Source organism: Musa acuminata, chromosome BXJ1-6, assembly GCF_036884655.1.
Source record: "Musa acuminata AAA Group cultivar baxijiao chromosome BXJ1-6, Cavendish_Baxijiao_AAA, whole genome shotgun sequence".
Lineage (NCBI taxonomy): Eukaryota > Viridiplantae > Streptophyta > Magnoliopsida > Zingiberales > Musaceae > Musa > Musa acuminata.
The window spans coordinates 19,880,367-19,901,492 of NC_088332.1; the positions used below are offsets into that span (position 1 = coordinate 19,880,367).

General features: G+C 44.7%; 1 protein-coding gene across 1 annotated transcript; it reads right to left on the bottom strand.

Moving 5' to 3' along the window:
- Positions 1 to 17,294: 17,294 nt before the first annotated feature.
- Positions 17,295 to 20,619, bottom strand: LOC135676605 (conglutin alpha 2-like). Its single transcript, XM_065187973.1, has 2 exons — positions 19,649 to 20,619; positions 17,295 to 17,595 (listed from the first exon to the last, which is right to left on the bottom strand). Exon 1 carries the CDS (start codon positions 20,501 to 20,503, stop codon positions 19,946 to 19,948), a length of 558 nt encoding a protein of 185 aa, XP_065044045.1. The 5' UTR covers positions 20,504 to 20,619; the 3' UTR covers positions 17,295 to 17,595; positions 19,649 to 19,945.
- Positions 20,620 to 21,126: the final 507 nt, after the last annotated feature.

Here is a 21,126-nt window from a genome sequence, read left to right on the forward strand (position 1 = left end):
CACTCGGCCCATAGGCCCAGTCTTCAACCGAGTCGCTCCAACTCAATCCTCGACTCACAACTCGCCAATCCTCTACCAGGTCGCTCCAACTCGATCTCCGACTTGCGACTCGTCAGATCTCTTATCGAGTTGCTCCAGCTCGGTCTCCGACTCGCGACTCGCCGACCCCAACTCCGAGCCATGCCGAACTAGCTATCTGACTTACAACACATTGGTCTCATCTCATCTAGTCCTAGTCGCCCGATCAACAGAGCCAACCTCTCCCGAGGCACGGGACGCTGCCCCTCCAAACTGTCTCGCGACGGGCCAATCCAACTTTCCCTCATAAGCAACCAATGCCTCCACAGCGTTCCGACCCAGGCATGCCTCCCATCCCCTTAGGGACCCCACGAACACGTCACAACCGATGCCACGCCACGCTATAGCGGAGTCATCAAGGGGAGCACCCCCACATGCTAAGTCAGAATCCGTACCGATGTCGGGTCAGCAAGGGGAGCACCCCCACACGCTAAGTCAAAATCTGTACCAAGGCACTATTTGGCATGTCCCGTCTCGAAAGCTCGGGGCGCCGTCGTCTGACATTGTCTCGCACATCCCGGGACAACGACTGCACAGTACCATCTCATCTCCCAAGGATCAGCCGCCACACCGAACCCGCGTGCGATTGACCCTTGTACAATAATATAAAAGCCCCTGGCCGGCATCCGGCCAGAGGGAGAGGACAAAAAACAAAGAAGAGAAACACAACTACTGACTTGCTCGTCTAAGGGGCCAAAGTCGGGAATCACCCGATGAAGGTCATTTTTGCAAGCAAGCGGCCACCCCCGAGCCATAAGCGTCTCGACCTGGGAATTGCCATCCACTGAATGAAGGCAAGCTGCCAACCAGCCCGAGAACAGAGAGATGCTGCTCAACGCAGACGGTGCTTGGACCGAGAAACGTTGATCAACACCCCATCGCGAGGGCCTAGCCTACCTCGGCGTCCAACTCAACTGCCAAAAGACTTGCAACATCGACCCATGGACCGAGCCGTGCCGACTCACCAACCATAACACATTTGTTCACCAACACCGGCCACTCAAAGGATGCGGGCATTGTAACCCAGACACTGAATCGCTATCGGGCTCTACCCCCTGGAGATACTATGGGACCCTTGATCGTCTCACCCGAGGCGTTCATCAGTCTCGCAAAGCAAGTACAAACCTTGGCCGAAATGATGCAGACAATCGCCCCACTTATCCCGTAGCTCCTGCAGTTAGCGGCTCCTCCCTCGTCCCTACCCGTTTTCACCTCGCAACCACCCAATATCCCTCTAACCAACCCGATGGCACAAAACCCAACCCATAATGAAATCGAGGAGTGGGTCGGGGCGAGAGGTTTGAGAATGCCGCCTGACCAAAGCGCGCTTGCATCCCACCATGTATCTCCGCCATATCTCGAGCTCGATACCCTGTCATTGGACTCGGTGGATGACTCGTTTAGGGTCCAACTGTCTACAATGAACCGTCGCCTGGACGAGTTCCAACGAGAATTCCTTAAGTCCCGAGGTGAAACCAGAGAAAGCAGCATGCAAAGATCCCCTTTCGCTCAAGAAATCCAGGATAAGCCCGTGTCGCTCAACTTACAACTCCCGGCAATGGAGACCTACGATAGTGGTTCTGACCCAACGGAACATGTCACCGCGTTTTGAGCCCAGATGTCTCTCTATGGCACCTCTGATACCCTGATGTGCTGGACATTCCCCACTATCGTAAAGGGGCCAGCGCATACATGGTTCAGCCAACTACAGCCATCCTCGGTCTTGACCTTCGACCAGCTCGCAAGAGAATTCCAACAAAACTTCTTGGCCAGCATCTGACCCAAATCCTCCATGACCACGCACCTCGCGTTGTCCTAGGGCGATGGTGAATCACTCTCTCAATTTGTCGCTCGCTTCGCTAACGAGATCCAAAGAGTCCCAGACGCACACCCCTCCTTGGTCATACATGTGTTTCTAATAGGCCTATGACCCTCAAGATTCTTCTAGTCTCTAATCGAGAGGCCCCCCACGATAGTCCCCGAGATGCTCCAATGCGCCAACCATTACATTGCGACTGAGACTCTACTAGCCAGAAAGCAGGAAGACAATAAAAGGCCATGAATGGAGCAAGCCCAAGGAACCATCTCAGGCCTACCTATGGCGCAACTTCGAAGGAGAATTGATTGCCCCGAGATGCCACACTCGAGGCCCCCTCTTCCACCCTTAAATGCTTCTCGCACTGAAATCTTTCTCTAGATAATGGTGAAGGGACTCCTACGATAACCCAACCCAATGAAAACTACTCACAAAGATCGGTCTAAATATTACAGGTTTCACCGAGACTACGGTCACGATACGGAAGAGTGTCGTGACCTCCGAAACCAGATTGAGGAGCTGATCCAGAGAGGACATCTCGGGCGCTACCTTAGAAAATCGAGAGAAGTGTCTCCATGACCCAAGGCCCGATCGAGAAGCAGATCAACGTCATTATCGGCAGACCGGCCTTTCGAGGCAGCAGCGCCACAGCGCAGAAGGCATATGCATGCAGCACGGTGGAAAAGCGATTGAGATCAGAACTCGGACCCCAAATCGCCTTCGGAGCAAAAGAAGCTGAGTTCCTGAACCACGATGACGCCCTGGTGGTCTCGATTTGTATCACCAACACATGGGTAAAGAGAGTAATGGTCGACACTGGAAGCTCCGCTGACGTGTTATACTTCGATGTTTTCAAAAGGCTCAGCCTCACGTAAGGAGACCTCTCCCCACTAGCATCATCGCTCACGGGATTCATGGGGGATTTCGTCTCCCCACTCGTGACTACCTTGCTCTCTATTACTATTGGAGAGGAACCAAGGACCAAGATGGCAATGACCACCTTCATAGTGGTCGATTTGCCTTCTGCCTATAATGTCATCCTCGGCCGACCTACCCTCAACAGGCTGAAGGCAGTCATCTCCACCTACTACCGTGCCCTGAAGTTCCCGTCCTCCTCGGGGGTCGGGGTGGTCCGAAGCAACCCGAAAGAATCCTGACAATATTATCTGATGGCAGTTACTATGCCGAAAAGGATATGACCTACCCAACCTCCCTCGGACCCCTACAACAACTTCAAAGTGCCAACACACTTGAAGCCAACAGAGCAACTGATCGAAGTACCCCTGAGAGGAGGCCGGCCCGACAAAGTAGTCCAAGTTGGATGACATTGCCAAAGGCGGACCAGATACAACTTATCAATTTCTTAAAGGAAAATGCTGACGTATTCGCATGGTGCCCGAAAGACATGCCCAGAGTCGACCCAAAAGTCATGCACCACCACCGTGACATCCGCCCCGAGGCCCGTCCTACAAAGCAAAGGCTGATAAAATTTGCTCCGGACTAACAAAAGGCGATCGGCGATGAAGTGGACCGCCTCTTGAGTGTGTTAGGATCAAGAGCACTAAGAGGGGGGGGGGTGAATTAGTGCAGCGGAAATCTTTTTGCGATTAAAAACAAAAGCTGTGTTCGTTCGATAAAAATCAGTTTTGAAGCAAAAGCCGACTCTAAGATAACTTATGATTAAGTGCAGTTTACGTCTAAACGTAGTTTACGTCTAAACACAATTTACGTTTAAATGCAGTTTGCGTCTAAACGCAGTTTTACGTCTAAACGCAGATTTACGTCTAAACGCAGATTTACGTCTAAACGCAGATTTACGTCCAAACTCAGTTTACGTCTAAAACGCAGTTTTACGTCTAAACGCAGATTTACGTCTAAACGCAGATTTACGTCTAAACGCAGATTTACGTCTAAACTCATATTTACGTCTAAACTCAGTTTACGTCTAAAACGTCTAAACACAGTTTGGACAGTTTTACGTCTAAACGCAATTTTACGTCTAGACGCAGTTTCAAAGGGATCTGAACTTAGAAACTCGTTCGTAAAAGCGCAGAAGACAGTTTTGCAGAATCAAGGCGTAAACGTAAACTGCAATGTAAATATCGCACGAAAACACTAGTTTACGTCTGAAAACAGATTTGGAAAGATCAGCACTTAGAAACTTGTTTGTGAAGACGCAGAAGACAGTTTTGCAGAATCAAAACGTAAACGTAAACTGTAATATACGAAAACACCGATTTACGTCTGAATGCAGATTCTGAAAGAACAGCACTTAGAACTTGTTCGTAAAAGCGCAGAAAGCAGTAGTTATGAAGGAGGTTTGCAGTAATGATAAGGTGCTCAAAATAAACGCAAACCAGAGATTTAGAGTGGTTCGGTCAGTCTTGACCTACTCCACTTTTGGCTTCCTCCACCGACGAGGTCACCGACGTCAACTAGAGGCCTTCCTTCAATAGGCGAAGGCCAACTGCCCTTTTACAGTTTCTCTCCTTTTGACAGGCTCAGGAGACAACCTTTACAGACCTTTCTCTCCTCACTTTACAACTCAAGAACTTGAAGAACAGAAGGAGGAGACTTAAAGGCTTTACAACACTTTTGAGCTCTTAGAATCACAGAAAAGATCAAGATTTCGGTGTAGGTCTGTATCTTTTCAGTGCTGAATGGGTGGGGTATTTATAGGCCCCAACTCAATTCAAATTTCGAGCTCAAAACGATCAAATCCCAGAATTCCGGGATCAGGTGGTTGCACCTCTTGACTGGAGAGGTTGCACCGCCTAGCAGAGCTCGAAGACCGAGCTCAGGCGGTGCCACCTCTCTGTCAGGGAGGTTGCACCGCCCAGTCTTGCTCGAAGACTGAGCTCAGGCGGTGCCACCTCTCTGTCAGGGAGGTTGCACCACCCAGTCTTGCTCGAAGACTGAGCTCAGGCGGTGCCACCTCCCGGCTGGGGAGGTTGCACCGCCCAGTCTCGCTGGGAGGCTTAGCCCAGGCGGTGCCACCTCCTGGCCTAGGCGGTTGCACCTCCTGGTGCAATCAGGGTCCGAATGGTTAGTTCCATTCGGCCCAATTTCAGTCTTTCAGGGGCCCAATTGCCCCAAGATTAAGCCAAAGGGATCACCTCCCATTTTCCAACTTAATCAACGTGCTAACTACGATTGAATCTAAGACAATTTCTGCAGCTTTGCTTCGGTGCGTCAATCGCTTCTTCCGGCGAGTTTCCGGCGAACTTCCGTCGATCATCCGATGAACCCTCGGTGATGCTCCTGCGGACTTCCGGCAAACTCCTGGACTTTGCGACGATCCACTTGGCAAGTTCCGACGAGCTTCGCTTGGCAAGCTTCTGGACTTCTCGGATCTGTTCTCGCAGAACCTCCGACGACCGTCCGAACTTCCGTCGAACTCTCGAACTTCCAATGTGATCATGAACTTGACTCCGGCGCAACTCCTGCTGCTTGTCTAACTTTCATCGTAGATAATCCTGCACACTTATCTCAACACATAGATTAGACAACAAATGACAATTGACTTCATCATCAAAATCCGAGATTCAACAATCTCCCCCTTTTTGATGATGACAATCAATTGATAATTGAGTTATCCTTAACTCCCCCTGTCTATATGCCATAGTTGAGATAAGTCAATCTTGAATTCAAGACCTAAGAATTCAAGTGACGTATTGATAAGTTAGATCAGTTAAACTTATCAATACTCCCATCATGATACTCATCATGATGTATCTCTTCAAAGATGATGTCAAGGCTTGACATACATCAACAAGTTTGTATGATTGTGTTTATAACTATTCATCATGTAGTTTAAACATTATCATATAAAGCTGTGAAACACTATTACATGATGCACACATTTGAAGTATTCTAGCAAGTTTTGCATTTTCTTCACATGATCAATTTAGGGCATAATGCAAACTTCAGCACATGTTCATATGTTCATATATTTCTTGATGGTGCAAGGATGGCATAATCATAGCAGTGTTTATCAATGCAAGGATGGCATAATCATAGCAGTGTTTATCAATTCATATATTTCTCCCCCTTTGTCATCAACAAAAAGCATAGTAATTATGATACCAGGAAAATAAACATTAGCAAGCTTATAGAGGAATTTTACGTAGATTGCTTTAAAAACTTTTTCCCCCTTTATAAAGATTGCTTTAAAAGCTTATAGAGGAATTTTGGAGTACATACATATCACTTCATCAAATTTATTCATGAAAGTGTACGAGAAAATCTGTTTTATAGCATTCGAATAAATAAGATGCATTCGGACAAGATTTTGTTGCAGATTTTCACATAGAAACATGGCAATCAAGTGATGCAATATAGTCCGAAAAATAATGTTAGCAAGTTTATCTATTCGGACATATCAACATTCCTAATTCTCTTCTTATGAAATCAAAGCACAAGGTTTTCAAAACTTTTTAGTTTCAAAGCACAACATTCTTAATTTGGACACATCACATACCAAACAGTAATGATACCATAAAAATCTGAGATAACTTTTACCACAAGGCGCAAGATATAAGTTTATCACGATAGATGTTTACATCAGAAGTAACATAAGAAGTTTACAACAACAACAGGTGTTCAACAAGTTCATTGATGAGGTGGAAAATTAAAGTGCCTAAACAAGGAGTCAAATTGACTATGAATTTGCTGCAGCTCAGATAGGATTTGATCTTGTCGTTGTTCCATCCGTTCTTGTCTCTATTCGAATCGATCCATACGAATCCCAATTTCTTCGATGGATGTATGAGTTTGCTCAACTGGATATGTTTCCTCAAAGGGAAGGATCGGAGGAGATTGGGTACCCCTAAATACTGGTGTTTCCGGTTCTGGTTCAGGTTGAGGGTGATCAGTCCTTCTAGGGATTCTAACCCAGTTACCGTTTCTATAGTAACATCTTAGTCGGTGAAGTAGATTTTTGTTTATTATGCTGAATCGATCTACTTTCATTACTTCTTCTTCTGGTGGTATTAGAATGTCGTAAGCTTTTATTATTCTAGTGATTATACCACCATATGGGAGCATCATATCTTTCTTAGATAATTCTAACATGTTTTGTTGAATAAGATAACCAAGACAGATGTCATGGCCCTTCATGATTAAGTACATAGTTCCTAATTCTAATTGACTTATTTCATCATGATGGTATTGTTTAGGAAGAATTATACTAGTCATGATATGATGGAGTATCTTAGTGTTCAAAGGCAATAGATGTTCACAACTTTTAGGAACTAATGCTATGTTAGGATTGGCAAAGATTGTTCCTAAGGCTTCAACATAGGATGTTCCAATACTTTCATCATCCCATGATCCTCTAAAGTAAAGTCCTATGCTTTTTATGGGTATGCCTATCATATCACAAATGAATCTATCAGTGATTGAGATGTGTTGTCCTAAAAGATAGGTGGACATCCTTTCTTCATCATCTATTTGTATGTTATTGTAAAATAATCTAACTAGCCTAGGATAGATGGGTTCGTTAATCTGCAAGATCGGAAGTAGATCTAGGTTTGCAAACCATTGGATAGTCTCTAAGTCTCTTAGTTCATTTAGATCTACGTATTTTTCCTTATTGATACATCTAAGTTTGAAAGAGGGAAATTTTTCAGCATGGTATTTTGAATCGAAAAGAGTGAAATCAAACTCTTCTACTAATCTCCTCTTTCCCTTGTCCCTTGAGGATCTTCTAGATCCCATAACAACTGCTGTTTTGAGGGATGATGATGAGCAAGAGTAAATGAAGAACAAAACAGAATTTAAGGGCTTCTTAGAGAGTACCTTGGTGAAATCTTCAAGAGAAGGAAGGATTCTTGATGTTTTGCTCCGAAATGGGAGGTATTTGGAAAGCTTAGAGGAGTGAAATGAGGATGGAGGAGACTTGGAGGAGTAGAGGAGGGAATGGGAGTGAGTTGGGGTCGGTTTCACCGCCGGCCCTAGCGTGGGTTAAAAAGGCAGAGTTGCGGGCGGTTGCACCTCTGGCTGGAGCGGTGCAACCGCTGGCAACCCGTGGTAGCTGGAGGTGCCACCTCTGGCTGGAGAGGTGCCACCGCCTGCAGCCAGTGAGCACCTAATGTGATTTGATCAGGGAGCCTTTGCCATGCATATGTCATACGTATGTTGATAGTTTGTTTGGTATCCCTTTTAAGATCATGACATATTTAGTTTTTTCATGATACAAGAATTAATTCGTAGATGATATTGTTGATGGATTCGAAGATCAAGGGGATATGTGAATTTGGATATCATAAGGTTGTATCCAAATCGTATTTGTGATTTCATAACTTCCACTTGTTACTTAAGCGTTACGAGTTCCTTTTTGACTCTTGGTTTATGACTATCGAGAGTCAAGGAGCAGAATATTATTTCTTGCTCCGGCCTAAAATTTTAATGTTTTTATAGGAAGGGATGATTTTTAGGAACCCATTTGCTTTTGGGTGCCTTAAGGATAGATCTGCATTGTTTATCATGTTGCATAGAGTTTATCATGGTTCCTTTAGGAACCCAAATCAATTTGTTTGGACTTATTTTCTTGAATGGACAACAATGTGTCTTGTGTCCAAATTTGCAACAAAAGTTGCATTTGTTTTGATGTTGAACATGTAAGATGGAGCCTTTTATGAAGGTGGTTGGATTTTGGTGAGAACTTCTCACGAATCCAATTCCACTTCTTTTGGGAACGTGACCCTTATTTGTAAGGATCATGTTCAATGACTTGCTACCAACCTCGAATTTCTTCAAGGTATCCTTGAGTAGCAGGTTTTCTTTTTGGAAAGTTTCTAAATCATGACATTTGGTATATGAATTTAAACTATCATGACTTTCAACTTTTAACTTGTCAAACTCACAAGTAAGACTATCATGCACCTTTTTTAGCAATTTATATTTTCTACTGATACTCTTGCATTCGTCAAATAAGTCATTGAAAGCATTTAATAATTCATCAAAAGATAAATCAGCATTTAATGAATTCGTTACCTCCTCTCCGATAGCCATTAAGGCGTAATGAGCAACTTGCTCGGTGTTGGACTCCTCTTCCTCAGATGCGCTCGAATCATCCCATGTTGCTTTGAGTGCTTTCTTCTTTGTTGTTCTCTTTTTGGCTTGGGGACAATCACTCTTGTAGTGTCCCGGCTTTTTGCACTCATAGCAAATAACTTGATCCTTCTTGGGTTCAAGTTTATTTTTAGTATCATTCTTAAACTTGTTTCTTTTAATGAATTTTTTAAATTTTCTAGTTAGAAGTGCCAAGTCGTCGTCACAGTCCTCATCACTTGAGTTTTCTCTCAAGTGATCTTCAGAAGTTTTGAGTGCCATATCCTTCCTGTTCTTTGGAAGGATGTCTTCTTGCTCTTCATGAGCTTTACAAGTCATTTCGTAGGTCATTAATGACCCGATTAATTCTTCAAGAGGGAAATTTCGCAGATCTTTTGCCTCTTGAATAGCCGTGACTTTAGGATCCCAACTCTTAGGAAGGGATCTTAGTATCTTATTAACAAGCTCAAAATCCGAAAAGCTCTTTCCGAGTCCTTTTAGACCGTTAACGACATCCGTGAAACGGGTAAACATGTCGCCAATGGTTTCACTCGGTTTCATCCGAAAAAGTTCGAAAGAATGTAACAGCAAATTGATTTTTGACTCCTTTACTCTACTTGTGCCCTCATGGGTCACTTCGAGTGCGTGCCAAATATCAAATGCAGTTTCACAAGTTGAAACACGGTTGAACTCGTTTTTGTCAAGTGCACAAAATAAGGCATTCATAGCCTTTGCATTAAGAGCGAAAGCCTTCTTCTCCAATTCATTCCAATCGATCATTGGAAGAGAAGACTTTGAAAAACTGTTTTCGACAAGGTTCCACAGTTCAAAATCCATAGAAATAAGAAAGATCCTCATTCGGGTCTTCCAGTAGGTGTAGTCCGTCCCACTAAACATGGGTGGACGAGTAATAGAATGCCCCTCTTGGTTTTCGGCATATGCCATTTCTCTTTGGGTTTTAATCCGTTAGAGAGTTAACCTTGCTCTGATACCAATTGTTAGGATCGAGAGCACTAAGAGGGGGGGGGGGGGGTGAATTAGTGCAGCGGAAATCTTTTTGCGATTAAAAACAAAAGCTGCGTTCGTTCGATAAAAATCAGTTTTGAAGCAAAAGCCGACTCTAAGATAACTTATGATTAAGTGCAGTTTACGTCTAAACGTAGTTTACGTCTAAACACAATTTACGTTTAAATGCAGTTTGCGTCTAAACGCAGTTTTACGTCTAAACGCAGATTTACGTCTAAACGCAGATTTACGTCCAAACTCAGTTTACGTCTAAAACGTAGTTTTACGTCTAAACGCAGATTTACGTCTAAACGCAGATTTACGTCTAAACTCAGATTTACGTCTAAACTCAGTTTACGTCTAAAACGTCTAAACACAGTTTGGACAGTTTTACGTCTAAACGCAATTTTACGTCTAGACGCAGTTTCAAAGGGATCTGAACTTAGAAACTCGTTCGTAAAAGCGCAGAAGACAGTTTTGCAGAATCAAGGCGTAAACGTAAACTGCAATGTAAATATCGCACGAAAACACTAGTTTACGTCTGAAAACAGATTTGGAAAGATCAGCACTTAGAAACTTGTTCGTGAAGACGCAGAAGACAGTTTTGCAGAATCAAAACGTAAACGTAAACTGTAATGTACGAAAACACCGATTTACGTCTGAATGCAGATTCTGAAAGAACAGCACTTAGAACTTGTTCGTAAAAGCGCAGAAAGCAGTAGTTATGAAGGAGGTTTGCAGTAATGATAAGGTGCTCAAAATAAACGCAAACCAGAGATTTAGAGTGGTTCGGTCAGTCTTGACCTACTCCACTTTTGGCTTCCTCCACCGACGAGGTCACCGACGTCAACTAGAGGCCTTCCTTCAATAGGCGAAGGCCAATTGCCCTTTTACAGTTTCTCTCCTTTTGACAGGCTCAGGAGACAACCTTTACAGACCTTTCTCTCCTCACTTTACAACTCAAGAACTTGAAGAACAGAAGGAGGAGACTTAAAGGCTTTACAACACTTTTGAGCTCTTAGAATCACAGAAAAGATCAAGATTTCGGTGTAGGTCTGTATCTTTTCAGTGCTGAATGGGTGGGGTATTTATAGGCCCCAACCCAATTCAAATTTCGAGCTCAAAACGATCAAATCCCGGAATTCCGGGATCAGGCGGTTGCACCTCTTGACTGGAGAGGTTGCACCGCCTGGCAGAGCTCGAAGACCGAGCTCAGGCGGTGCCACCTCTCTGTCAGGGAGGTTGCACCGCCCAGTCTTGCTCGAAGACTGAGCTCAGGCGGTGCCACCTCCCGGCTGGGGAGGTTGCACCGCCCAGTCTCGCTGGGAGGCTTAGCCCAGGCGGTGCCACCTCCTGGCCTAGGCGGTTGCACCTCCTGGTGCAATCAGGGTCCGAATGGTTAGTTCCATTCGGCCCAATTTCAGTCTTTCAGGGGCCCAATTGCCCCAAGATTAAGCCAAAGGGATCACCTCCCATTTTCCAACTTAATCAACATGCTAACTACGATTAAATCTAAGACAATTTCTGCAGCTTTGCTTCGGTGCGTCAATCGCTTCTTCCGGCGAGTTTCCGGCGAACTTCCGTCGATCATCCGATGAACCCTCGGTGATGCTCCTGCGGACTTCCGGCAAACTCCTGGAATTTGCGACGATCCACTTGGCAAGTTCCGACGAGCTTCGCTTGGCAAGCTTCTGGACTTCTCGGATCTGTTCTCGCAGAACCTCCGACGACCGTCCGAACTTCCGTCGAACTCTCGAACTTCCAATGTGATCATGAACTTGACTCTGGCGCAACTCCTGCTGCTTGTCTAACTTTCATCGTAGATAATCCTGCACACTTATCTCAACACATAGATTAGACAACAAATGACAATTGACTTCATCATCAAAATCCGAGATTCAACAGAGTGCAAGGTTCATATCCGAGGTGAGGTATCCAAGGTGGTTGTCAAATGTAGTTCTCATTAAGAAGTCAAATGAAAGCTAGAGAATGTGTTTCGACTATACCAATCTCAACTAAGCATGCCCTAAAGATAGCTACTAGCTCCCGAGGATAGACCAGCTGGTTGACACCATCACGGGACATGAACTCCTTACATTCATGGACATATTCTCATGCTACAATCAAATTCAAATGGCACCACAAGACCGAGAGTACACCGCCTTCGTTACTGATACAGGGGTATATTGCTACAAAGTAATGCCCTTCGGCCTAAAGAACGCTGGAGTGACATATCAGAGAATGGTCAATAAGATGTTCAAGCAGCAACTTGGGAGAAATATGGAGGTCTATGTCGATGACATGATTGTCAAAAGCAGGTCAGCAAACACGCATTTAACCGACCTGGCCGAAACCTTCCAAACCCTTAGGGAATTTAATATGTGCCTGAACCCTTCAAAGTGCACCTTTGGGGTTGGGTCCAACAAGTTCCTTAGATTCATCATACACCAAAGGGGAATATATGCCAACCCAGAAAAAATCCGGGCCATAATGGAAATGTAGCCCCCGCAATCAACTAAGGAAGTACAGTGGCTCACCGGAAAGCTAGCAGCACTCAGCCAATTCTTGTCATGCTCGGGAGACAAATGCCTCCCCTTCTTCCGAGCCCTGCGCCAAGTGAATGAGTTCTCATGGACCCCAGAGTGCATGCTGGCCTTCGTGAATTTGAAGGCACACCTCAGACGGCTACCACGCCTTGCCTCGCCCCAACTGGGCGAGACCCTTGACCTGTACTTGGCAGCCTTAGAGCAAGCCGTCAGCTCGGTACTAGTATGGGAAGGTCCGGAAGCACAACGAGCCATCTACTATGTCAACCACATCCTCGTCGGGCCTGAGGAGCAATATTCCCAGATCGAGAAGTTGGCGTCGGTGCTAATAAAAACAGCCTGAAAGCTACAACCATATTTCTAAGCTCACATAATAAAGGTGATATCCGACTAGTCGCTCCCGTAAATCCTCTCCAAATTCGACACATCGGGTCAAATGCTCAGATGGTCAGTCGAGTTCGGAGAATTCAACATCTAATACACACCCAGAGCCACCGTAAAGGCACGTGTATTGGCCGAATTCATTTCCAAACTAACCCTCGATGAGCGCCTTGTACAACAGGAACCCGACGAGCATACTTGGTCCCTGTACGTAGATGGGTCCGCAACCTCGGGAGGAGCAGGGGCGGGGCTCATTGTAAAAAGCCCACAGGGTGAAACATATGAACAGGCACTCTAACTAGAGTTTAAAGCCACCAACAACGAAGCCGAATACGAGGCACTGCTCTCGGGACTACGACTCGCCCTGGAAATGCACATCCAAGATCTAAAGGCCTTTAATGATTCACAACTGGTAGTAGGCCACATCAACGGTAGCTACAAAGCCCAAGATGCAACCATGGTGTTATACTTAGCCGAAGCAAAATGGCTCACGGGCCGTTTCGATCGCCTCTCGGTGGAAAGAATACCGCGCACCCAGAACATACAGGCCGATGCCCTAGCCCGACTAGCCTCCTCCCGTAGCTTGGGGGAACTCCTGCCGAGAACCGAAGTCCTCTCAGCCTTAACGATATCAACCAAAACTGTCACTGCAACTGAAGTCACCCCGAACTGGATGGACAAGATCCTCCATTATAAAAAGGAAGGAACGCGACCTAACGATCCAGCAGTCGCCCGCCGACTCCAATGCATCCAGGCATGGTACTGTGAAGTCGGTGGAAAGCTATACTGAAGAGCCTTCTCTCAACCCCTCTTACGCTGCTTAGCACCACTCGAGACTAAAACGGTCCTCGCTCAAGTCAATGAAGGCATCTGCGGGGAACATGCCGGCGACCGAACCTTATCCTTCAAAATCCTCAGGTAGGGATATTACTGGCCGACCCTATGATGAGATGCGCGGTTATACATGCAACGATGCCAGCAATGCCAGAAGCACGCCCGAATATAACACCAGCATGCGGTTCCTCTCACCCCGATGGACACCGCTTGACCTTTTGCCCAATGGGGTCTCGACCTCCTCGGGCCCCTTTCCCCCCACATCTGGACAAAGGAGATTTCTTATAGTTGGGGCAGATTACTTCACAAAGTGGATTGAAGCTGAGCCGCTGGTATCCATCACTAAAAAGTAGGTGGAGGGATTCGTATGGAGGAACATCATTACCCGGTTCGGGATCCCAAGGGCCATCATCACCGACAATGGAGCCCAATTCAACAACGCCAAATTCAAAGCCTACTATTAGTCCTACAGGATATAGTTGAAGTTCAGCTCAGTCGCACACCCCCAAACCAACAGCCAGGCTGAAGCCACAAATCGAGCCATCCTAGAGGGGTTGAAGAAAAGGGTGACTTGGGCTTGCGGGGCATGGGTCGATGAGCTCCCGAGTGTTCTATGGGCATATCGGACCACCCCCAAAACAGCCACGGGGGAATCCCCGTTCAGCTTAGCATATAAGACCGAGGTAGTCCTGCCACCCAAAATGGTGTTCCCCACCCTGCGCATTGAGAACTTCGAAGAAGACACCTTGGAGGAAGGCTTCCGGGCAAACCTCGATGTTAGGACTCTAGCTAGGAGAGTCCTAATTGAGAGGGACATTCATGTAAAACCTATCTATGCCAACCCCTATTAAAGAGGTAAAGAGGCCGGCTAGGGTTAGGAGATTGTTTCTTAGAGAAGAATTAGGAGTTGTAAAGAAATATGAGTCTTGAGTATGAGTCATATTAGAAGTTGGTTAGAAGTAGGAGTCTTGAGTAGGAGTCCTATTAGGAATTAGGGTTTAGAAGCCTAGCCATGTATTTCTCCTCTTTTGATAAGCAATAGATGAATCTTTTCTGTAACCTTTGAGCAGCAACTTGGATGGAGGAACCCCTATAGAGTTCCAAGGAGGTCGATCCCCTAAAGAGATCAACCCCAAGTTTAGAATCTACAAGGGTTCTATCACCTAGTATTAAAGCAGTGTTTTTGGTGTCTTACTGCCCTTCCACATCCATCCATCAGCCCTCCACAGCCGCCCAAAGCAATTCCCACAATTGCTTAAAGGATCGTCGCCAAATTCCGTTGTCATCTCCACCACTACGGATCATCCTTTGATCTCCTCGTGAATTGCAATAGGTTATGGTTTCCTACCTTACTGCTGCTGCAATTTAATTATCCTTATTCAAAATTCTAAAAAAAATTGTTCCTATATTGTTGCATAAACTTTTCGTCACAAAGTTTTCATCTCTACAATGAAAGATACATTATAGAATTCCAATCGCATAGCACAGACTGTTTGATCTTACTACTGCGTTTTTTTTATCCAAATTTCTACAAAATTTTTATGACAGCTTTGACACTTCCTAACAGCAGATTTTCCTTTGGTTTTGTCAAAAAATTCTCAAATAAACCATTGATCTTTTACATCCAATCTGCTACACTTGAAAATCTGTGCTGCAGAAAATTTCAACCGCATATTGTTGCCTTAACCCATCTATTTGCAATCTTTTTTTAATGAAATTTCTTATACACTTCATATATTATCTTGGCTTCTATCTAAGGTTAATCTATTGAAGAATTTATCTCTAAAAATGATTTTGTATTGTTGTAAATTTTTATCGTAAACTGCTGAAATTTTTCGACGAGAATTTTGCTATCGCAACTTGCACCAATTTTCTTGCTGTTGCTGCCAAAATTTTCTTGATTAAATTAGACATCCTTACTGTCATATAAACTGAGATTTTGTTGTCAATTCTCTCCTCAAATTTCTCAGGTTTTTGGTGGAAATTTCATCGAGAAACTACTGTTTCTTCGATGATAATTATGCTCTTACAAGACAACACAATTTTGCAGTAAACTTCCACTAATTTCTATCAAACCTTTGTTGCCATCTATCACAGATCTAAAACTTTCATCCACAGTCCTAAAACTCCACCAAACCACACCCTCAAACTGTACCCAAAACAGCCACAAAATAAGCCTAAACCATAGCCTATATCCCCCAATCCACCAACCCTTTCGACCATCACTTCTCTCAACCTATATATACCTTTAATCCAACAACAAAAGAGAGATCTTAACATCACAGATTTGGAGACATATACTATGACATCTAAGGAGGCAATCAATGCTAAATTTGAAGCCTTCGAGGCGCGAATGAAAGATAAGATTCAGACTCTCTTTACCGAACTTAATTTGGGCCAACCACCAAGCCCGAAGAAACCACATCAAGGGGAGAGCTCTAACCAATCACACCAAGCCCGAAGAGATAACTTCCAAGAGAGGGGAGGCTCTATGACTGACCCCAACTATCTACGCATGAGAGTGGACTTCCCTAGATAGGAAGAAGGAGACCCGATTAGTTGGATCTTGCATGCGGAGCGATCTATGGTAAAAATTATAGCTATACATCTTGAAGGGGATGTCATAAAGTGGTTTGACTAGTTTGAATACACTCATGGAGTCCTCTCATGGCAACAATTCAAAGAAGGACTACTGATCCGCTTCGGACCAATCGATTACGAGAACATTGAGGGATAACTAGCAAAGATCCGACAAACCTCCACCATTCAATAGTACTAAACCAGGTTTGAAAGTTTATCTAATCAAACTTGTGATTGGTCTCAAAAACAACAATTAGGGACCTTCATTGAGGGCTTGAAGCTGGAGATCCGGGGAGAAGTTAAAGCGCGACAACCGTACACACTTATGGCAGCCATCTCTTTCGCATGATTTCAAGAGGAGCGATTGAACCATGAAGCCCGGAGGACTAGGATTGCTCCCCAACGAGCAATATCGAAGCCCTCAGCCCCCCTACTATTAATTGAGTCCCTGCACTAAAAAGTTTGATAAGAGAAGAACTTCAGGAGTGATCTGCGAAGGGGTTATGTTGGCATTGCGATGAACCGTGGAGCCGTAAGCATCGCTATAGTAAAAGGAGACTTCTTATGATTGAACTAGTAGGAGAAGAGGTCATTGAACATCCAGAAGAGAGCCTTGAACATGAAGAAGAAGATGCAGAAGAAGAGCCACAACCAACTGAAGTTATGGTACATGCACTAGCCGGGGAATCAAACCGGCAAACAATGAAAGTTAGAGGCCTTCTCAAACAACAACTGATCACTGTTCTCATTGACACAGACAGCACTAATAACTTCCTAAACAGTAAGGTTGCTGTCAAGATAGCCTTACCTATCGAGAATTGTCACGCCCCTCAAAATATCCATGATTTTTAAAATTTTCGTCACAGACCAATCTAGGATCCAAACTAACGTTTGAGGACACTGAAAACATTCTATTCATATTCACATCCATAAAACCTGTGCAGTTTATAATCATATATCACATCACTCGATAATTCACATTTATGGCAACCCAAGCCAACTTGACAAACATGAACAACATTTATAAATCCACAAGCTAAATAAATTATACAATCAGAACTCCAACTATTCACCACAAGTTCATATCGTCATAAATTAGACTTAACATTCCGAAATTCCAAATAAGAGAGATCTTCTAACACTTTTACACAGTATATCCATTTCGATCATCAGAACAATTCATTACATACAAAATATGCTTATACAACAATAGCATAACAACCAACAGGACTTGCCCATAATTCTGAATAGCTATCCACTGTCTCAGCCCAAATCAAACATCTCGAAGAGTGACAAGCTGACCTGAAAGGTTTATATAACAACGGAGTGAGCCAAAAACGGCTCAGCAAGTGACAAAGCATATTCAGAACAAAAGGAACGGTTTGAAACGAGTAAGGTATCATAATGCAAGGCAGAATACCAGAATTCTCAAGGATACCATCTCAATAGATACCAAATCATACGTATCATGTCATTCATAACATATTTGATCCATAACGAATGGAGCATAGAGTAATTGGAACATATCAATGGCAGATAGGACATTTCAAAACAAATCAGCTCATAGCAAATGGAGCACAGAGTAATTTGGAGCATATCAATGGTAGATAGGACATTTCAGAACATATCAGTTCATAGCAAATGGAGCACAGAGTAATTGGAGCATATCAATGGCAAATAGGACATATAAGAACATATCAGTTCATAGCAAATGGAGCACAGCGTAATTGGAGCATATCAGAAGCAAAGGAAACATATCAAGCTTATCAATGGCATATAAAATATTCCGAAGCATATCAACGGCATATGGAACATTTCGAAACAAAATCATCAGGGAATGAAGCCTTTCAGAGCATATCGGTACACATATCGTACAAGAGCTCAAACGTCGTCCTTGACGTTGCAATCATATCAATCTTATCCAGAGTATGAACAGAAACAAACTCACCAAAACTCTGGATGTCATATCAAACACATAGAGGGTGTAGTGGGATCTCAGTCAGAATGTGATTCATCCATTTCTGAATGACCACCTGACAAAAGTCTCCCACGTCTGGGAGCTCCATCCACCCACGTCTAGGTGAAGTCAAAGGGGGCCGGCAGAGCATCGCAGGCTCTAATCACATACCCACGTAGTGGGCAACAAGCGCAAACAGAATATCCCTCATAGCGGGACCCCACATAGCGGGCAAATAGCGCATACCCTTTACCATTTCTGGCAAAGGTCCAGACAATCCCACACACCAGAGTACAAAAGGGCAGTTTCAACAACAAGTAGCATATGTCGGAAGCACACGCGGAACAACGAAGCGTACATGTGCCTTTACGAGTCAATCCGAAGTAAGCAATAATATTTCACAAGCATATTCAGATTTGAAAGGAATTGAAAGCAAGGGCACATATGGAATCCAAGCAATCACATATAACTCAATTCAATAAGAAGATTTGATGAATTCAATGTCCAAAGGAATGAAACTGGAATAGGCACATATCGAAAGCAAATGCGGAACAATAGGATATACATGTGCCTATATGAGTCAATACGATATAGCATAAACGTTACACAACAGTTTTCAAGAATGCAATAACTTTAAGGACAAGAACATACAAGAATTCAAAGCAGTAATATAAAGCTCAATTGAATAAGAAAGCTAAAGGATATCAATTTCCAAAGGAATGAAACCAGAATATGAGAAATCGACCAAAGCTCGATTTCTGGCAGAATACAGAAGGCACATTGAACAAATGATTCAAACTATCAAACGTGCTCCAATTTACTCAGAAATAATCATTGGATAATACTTTCAGATAAGACATGCTTCATATGAATTGAACTGTCCAACAGAGAGAGTTACAAATAATTTGGTAAGCAAGTGTCGTAGAACAAAATCTCTGTTGGCAGAATTCCTAATGTCAGATTCAACAGATAGCTGGACAGGTGTTTGGATTCCAAATCTTTCAATCCATATATCAAAGAAAGGTCTACGAGTCTATTTTCCAATGAAATCAGTTTTGAACAAATCAGAGTTTCCAACAAAGACTTATAGGCAGCTCGGTATCAAAAGGTCAGAATATCAGAAGTTGCACAGATTCGAATCGTTACGTCTAAACAGGAGATATATCAAATGCAAGGCTAGAACAATTCAAAGTTCCTCATATTCAAAGCAAATGTAGAGATAAAATTGCAGTGAGGAACGATCAGGATACTTGCAATAGGAAAGATTAGAACAATTACAGGCGGAACGATCGGGAAACTTGCAATAAGAAAAGTTAGAGCAATTATAGGAGAAACGATCAGGGAACTTGAAATAAGAAATATCAGAGCAATTATAGGAGAAACGATCAGGGAACTTGCCTTTCAAATATTTTGATCTGAATATCCAAGGAAGGTGCCAGTCCAATCTTTCTACTTTTCCTCCGTGTCCTCTCTCTGTTTCGTTTTGTGCTCCCGTTTTCTTCCTTTCTTCGTAACTACATCACGTGTCGAACATCGAGGCACAGTCACCTGCTCTCTCTCTTACTCTCATTCCTTCTTTTTCTTTCCCAAACGCAGCTGCCACAGCCGCCGCCGCTGCCGCTGCCACAATCGCAACTGCGGTCACAACCGCAGCCCCCTTCCACTGCACTATTTCCTTCTTCCCTTCTCTCGTTCCTACTCTTTCTCTTTCCCAAAAGCAGCTACTGCAGCTACTGCAGCCACCACCGCTGCCGCAGCTACCGCAGCCAACGTCGCAGCCGCAGCCGGAGTCGCAGCCACGGCCGCAGCCACCACACTCGCAGCCTCTTCTTCCTCCCCTGCTCTATTTCCTCCTCCTCTTCCAGCTGCAGCTGCCACTGCCGCAGCTGCCACCCCTTCTCTTCCTCTCCTTCCCTTTCTCTTCTTCTTCCTTTCCTTCTCTTCTTTCCCAGCCACAGCTGTAGCTGCCATCGCCGCAGCCGCAGCCCCTTCTCCTCTTCCTCTCTTCTTCCTCTCCTTCCCTTTCTCTTCTTCTTCCTTTCCTTTTTCTCTTCCTCTTTCCCTGCCACAGCTGCAGCTGCCACAACCGCAGCCGCAGCTACTTCTTTCCCTTCTCCTCTTCCTTCTCCTTCCTTTCTTCTTCTTCTCTCCCCGCTGCAACTGCTGCAGTCGCGGCCGCAGCCACGGCCGCAACCTCTCCCTCCTCCCCTGCTCATCTTCCTCTTCTTCTTCTCTTCCAGCTGCAGCTGCCATCGCCGCAGCTGCAGCCCCCTTCTTCTCCCCGACGAACAGCACCTCCTTTCCTCTGTTTCCTCCTGCAGGAAACAGAGGTGCCGCCTCTTCACCCGCTTCTACTTCTTCTCTTCTTCCTCACCATCTCTTCCTCTCCTTCTCTTCCAGCTGCAGCTGCCACCGCCGCAGCCGCAGCTCCTCCTTTCCCTTCTCTTCTTCCTCTCCTTCCTTTCTTCTTCTTCTCTTCTTCTTCTTCCTCCCCTTCTTCTCCCCGACGTCACACACACCCTCTCCTTTGTTTCCTCTGCAGGAAACAGAGGTATCACAACCTCTTCTCTTGCTTCCTCTTCCTCTTCTCTTCCTTCTTCTTCTTCTTCTCCTCTTCGAACGCCCCACCTCTCCTCTGTTTCCACCTGTAGGAAACAGAGGTGCTGCAGCCCTAGCTGCTGCCACCTCTCGCTCCTCTCCCTCTTCCCTCTCTTTTCCCTCTTCTTCTCCTTCTTTTCTTCTCCTCTTCCCTTTTCCTCCCCAACCCCACACACCTCCTCGCTGCAGCCTTGCCGCAGCTATCATCCTCTCTTCTTCTTCTTCTTCTCTTCTCCCTCTTCCTCCTCTCCCCACGCCCCACAGCTTCTCGCTGCAGC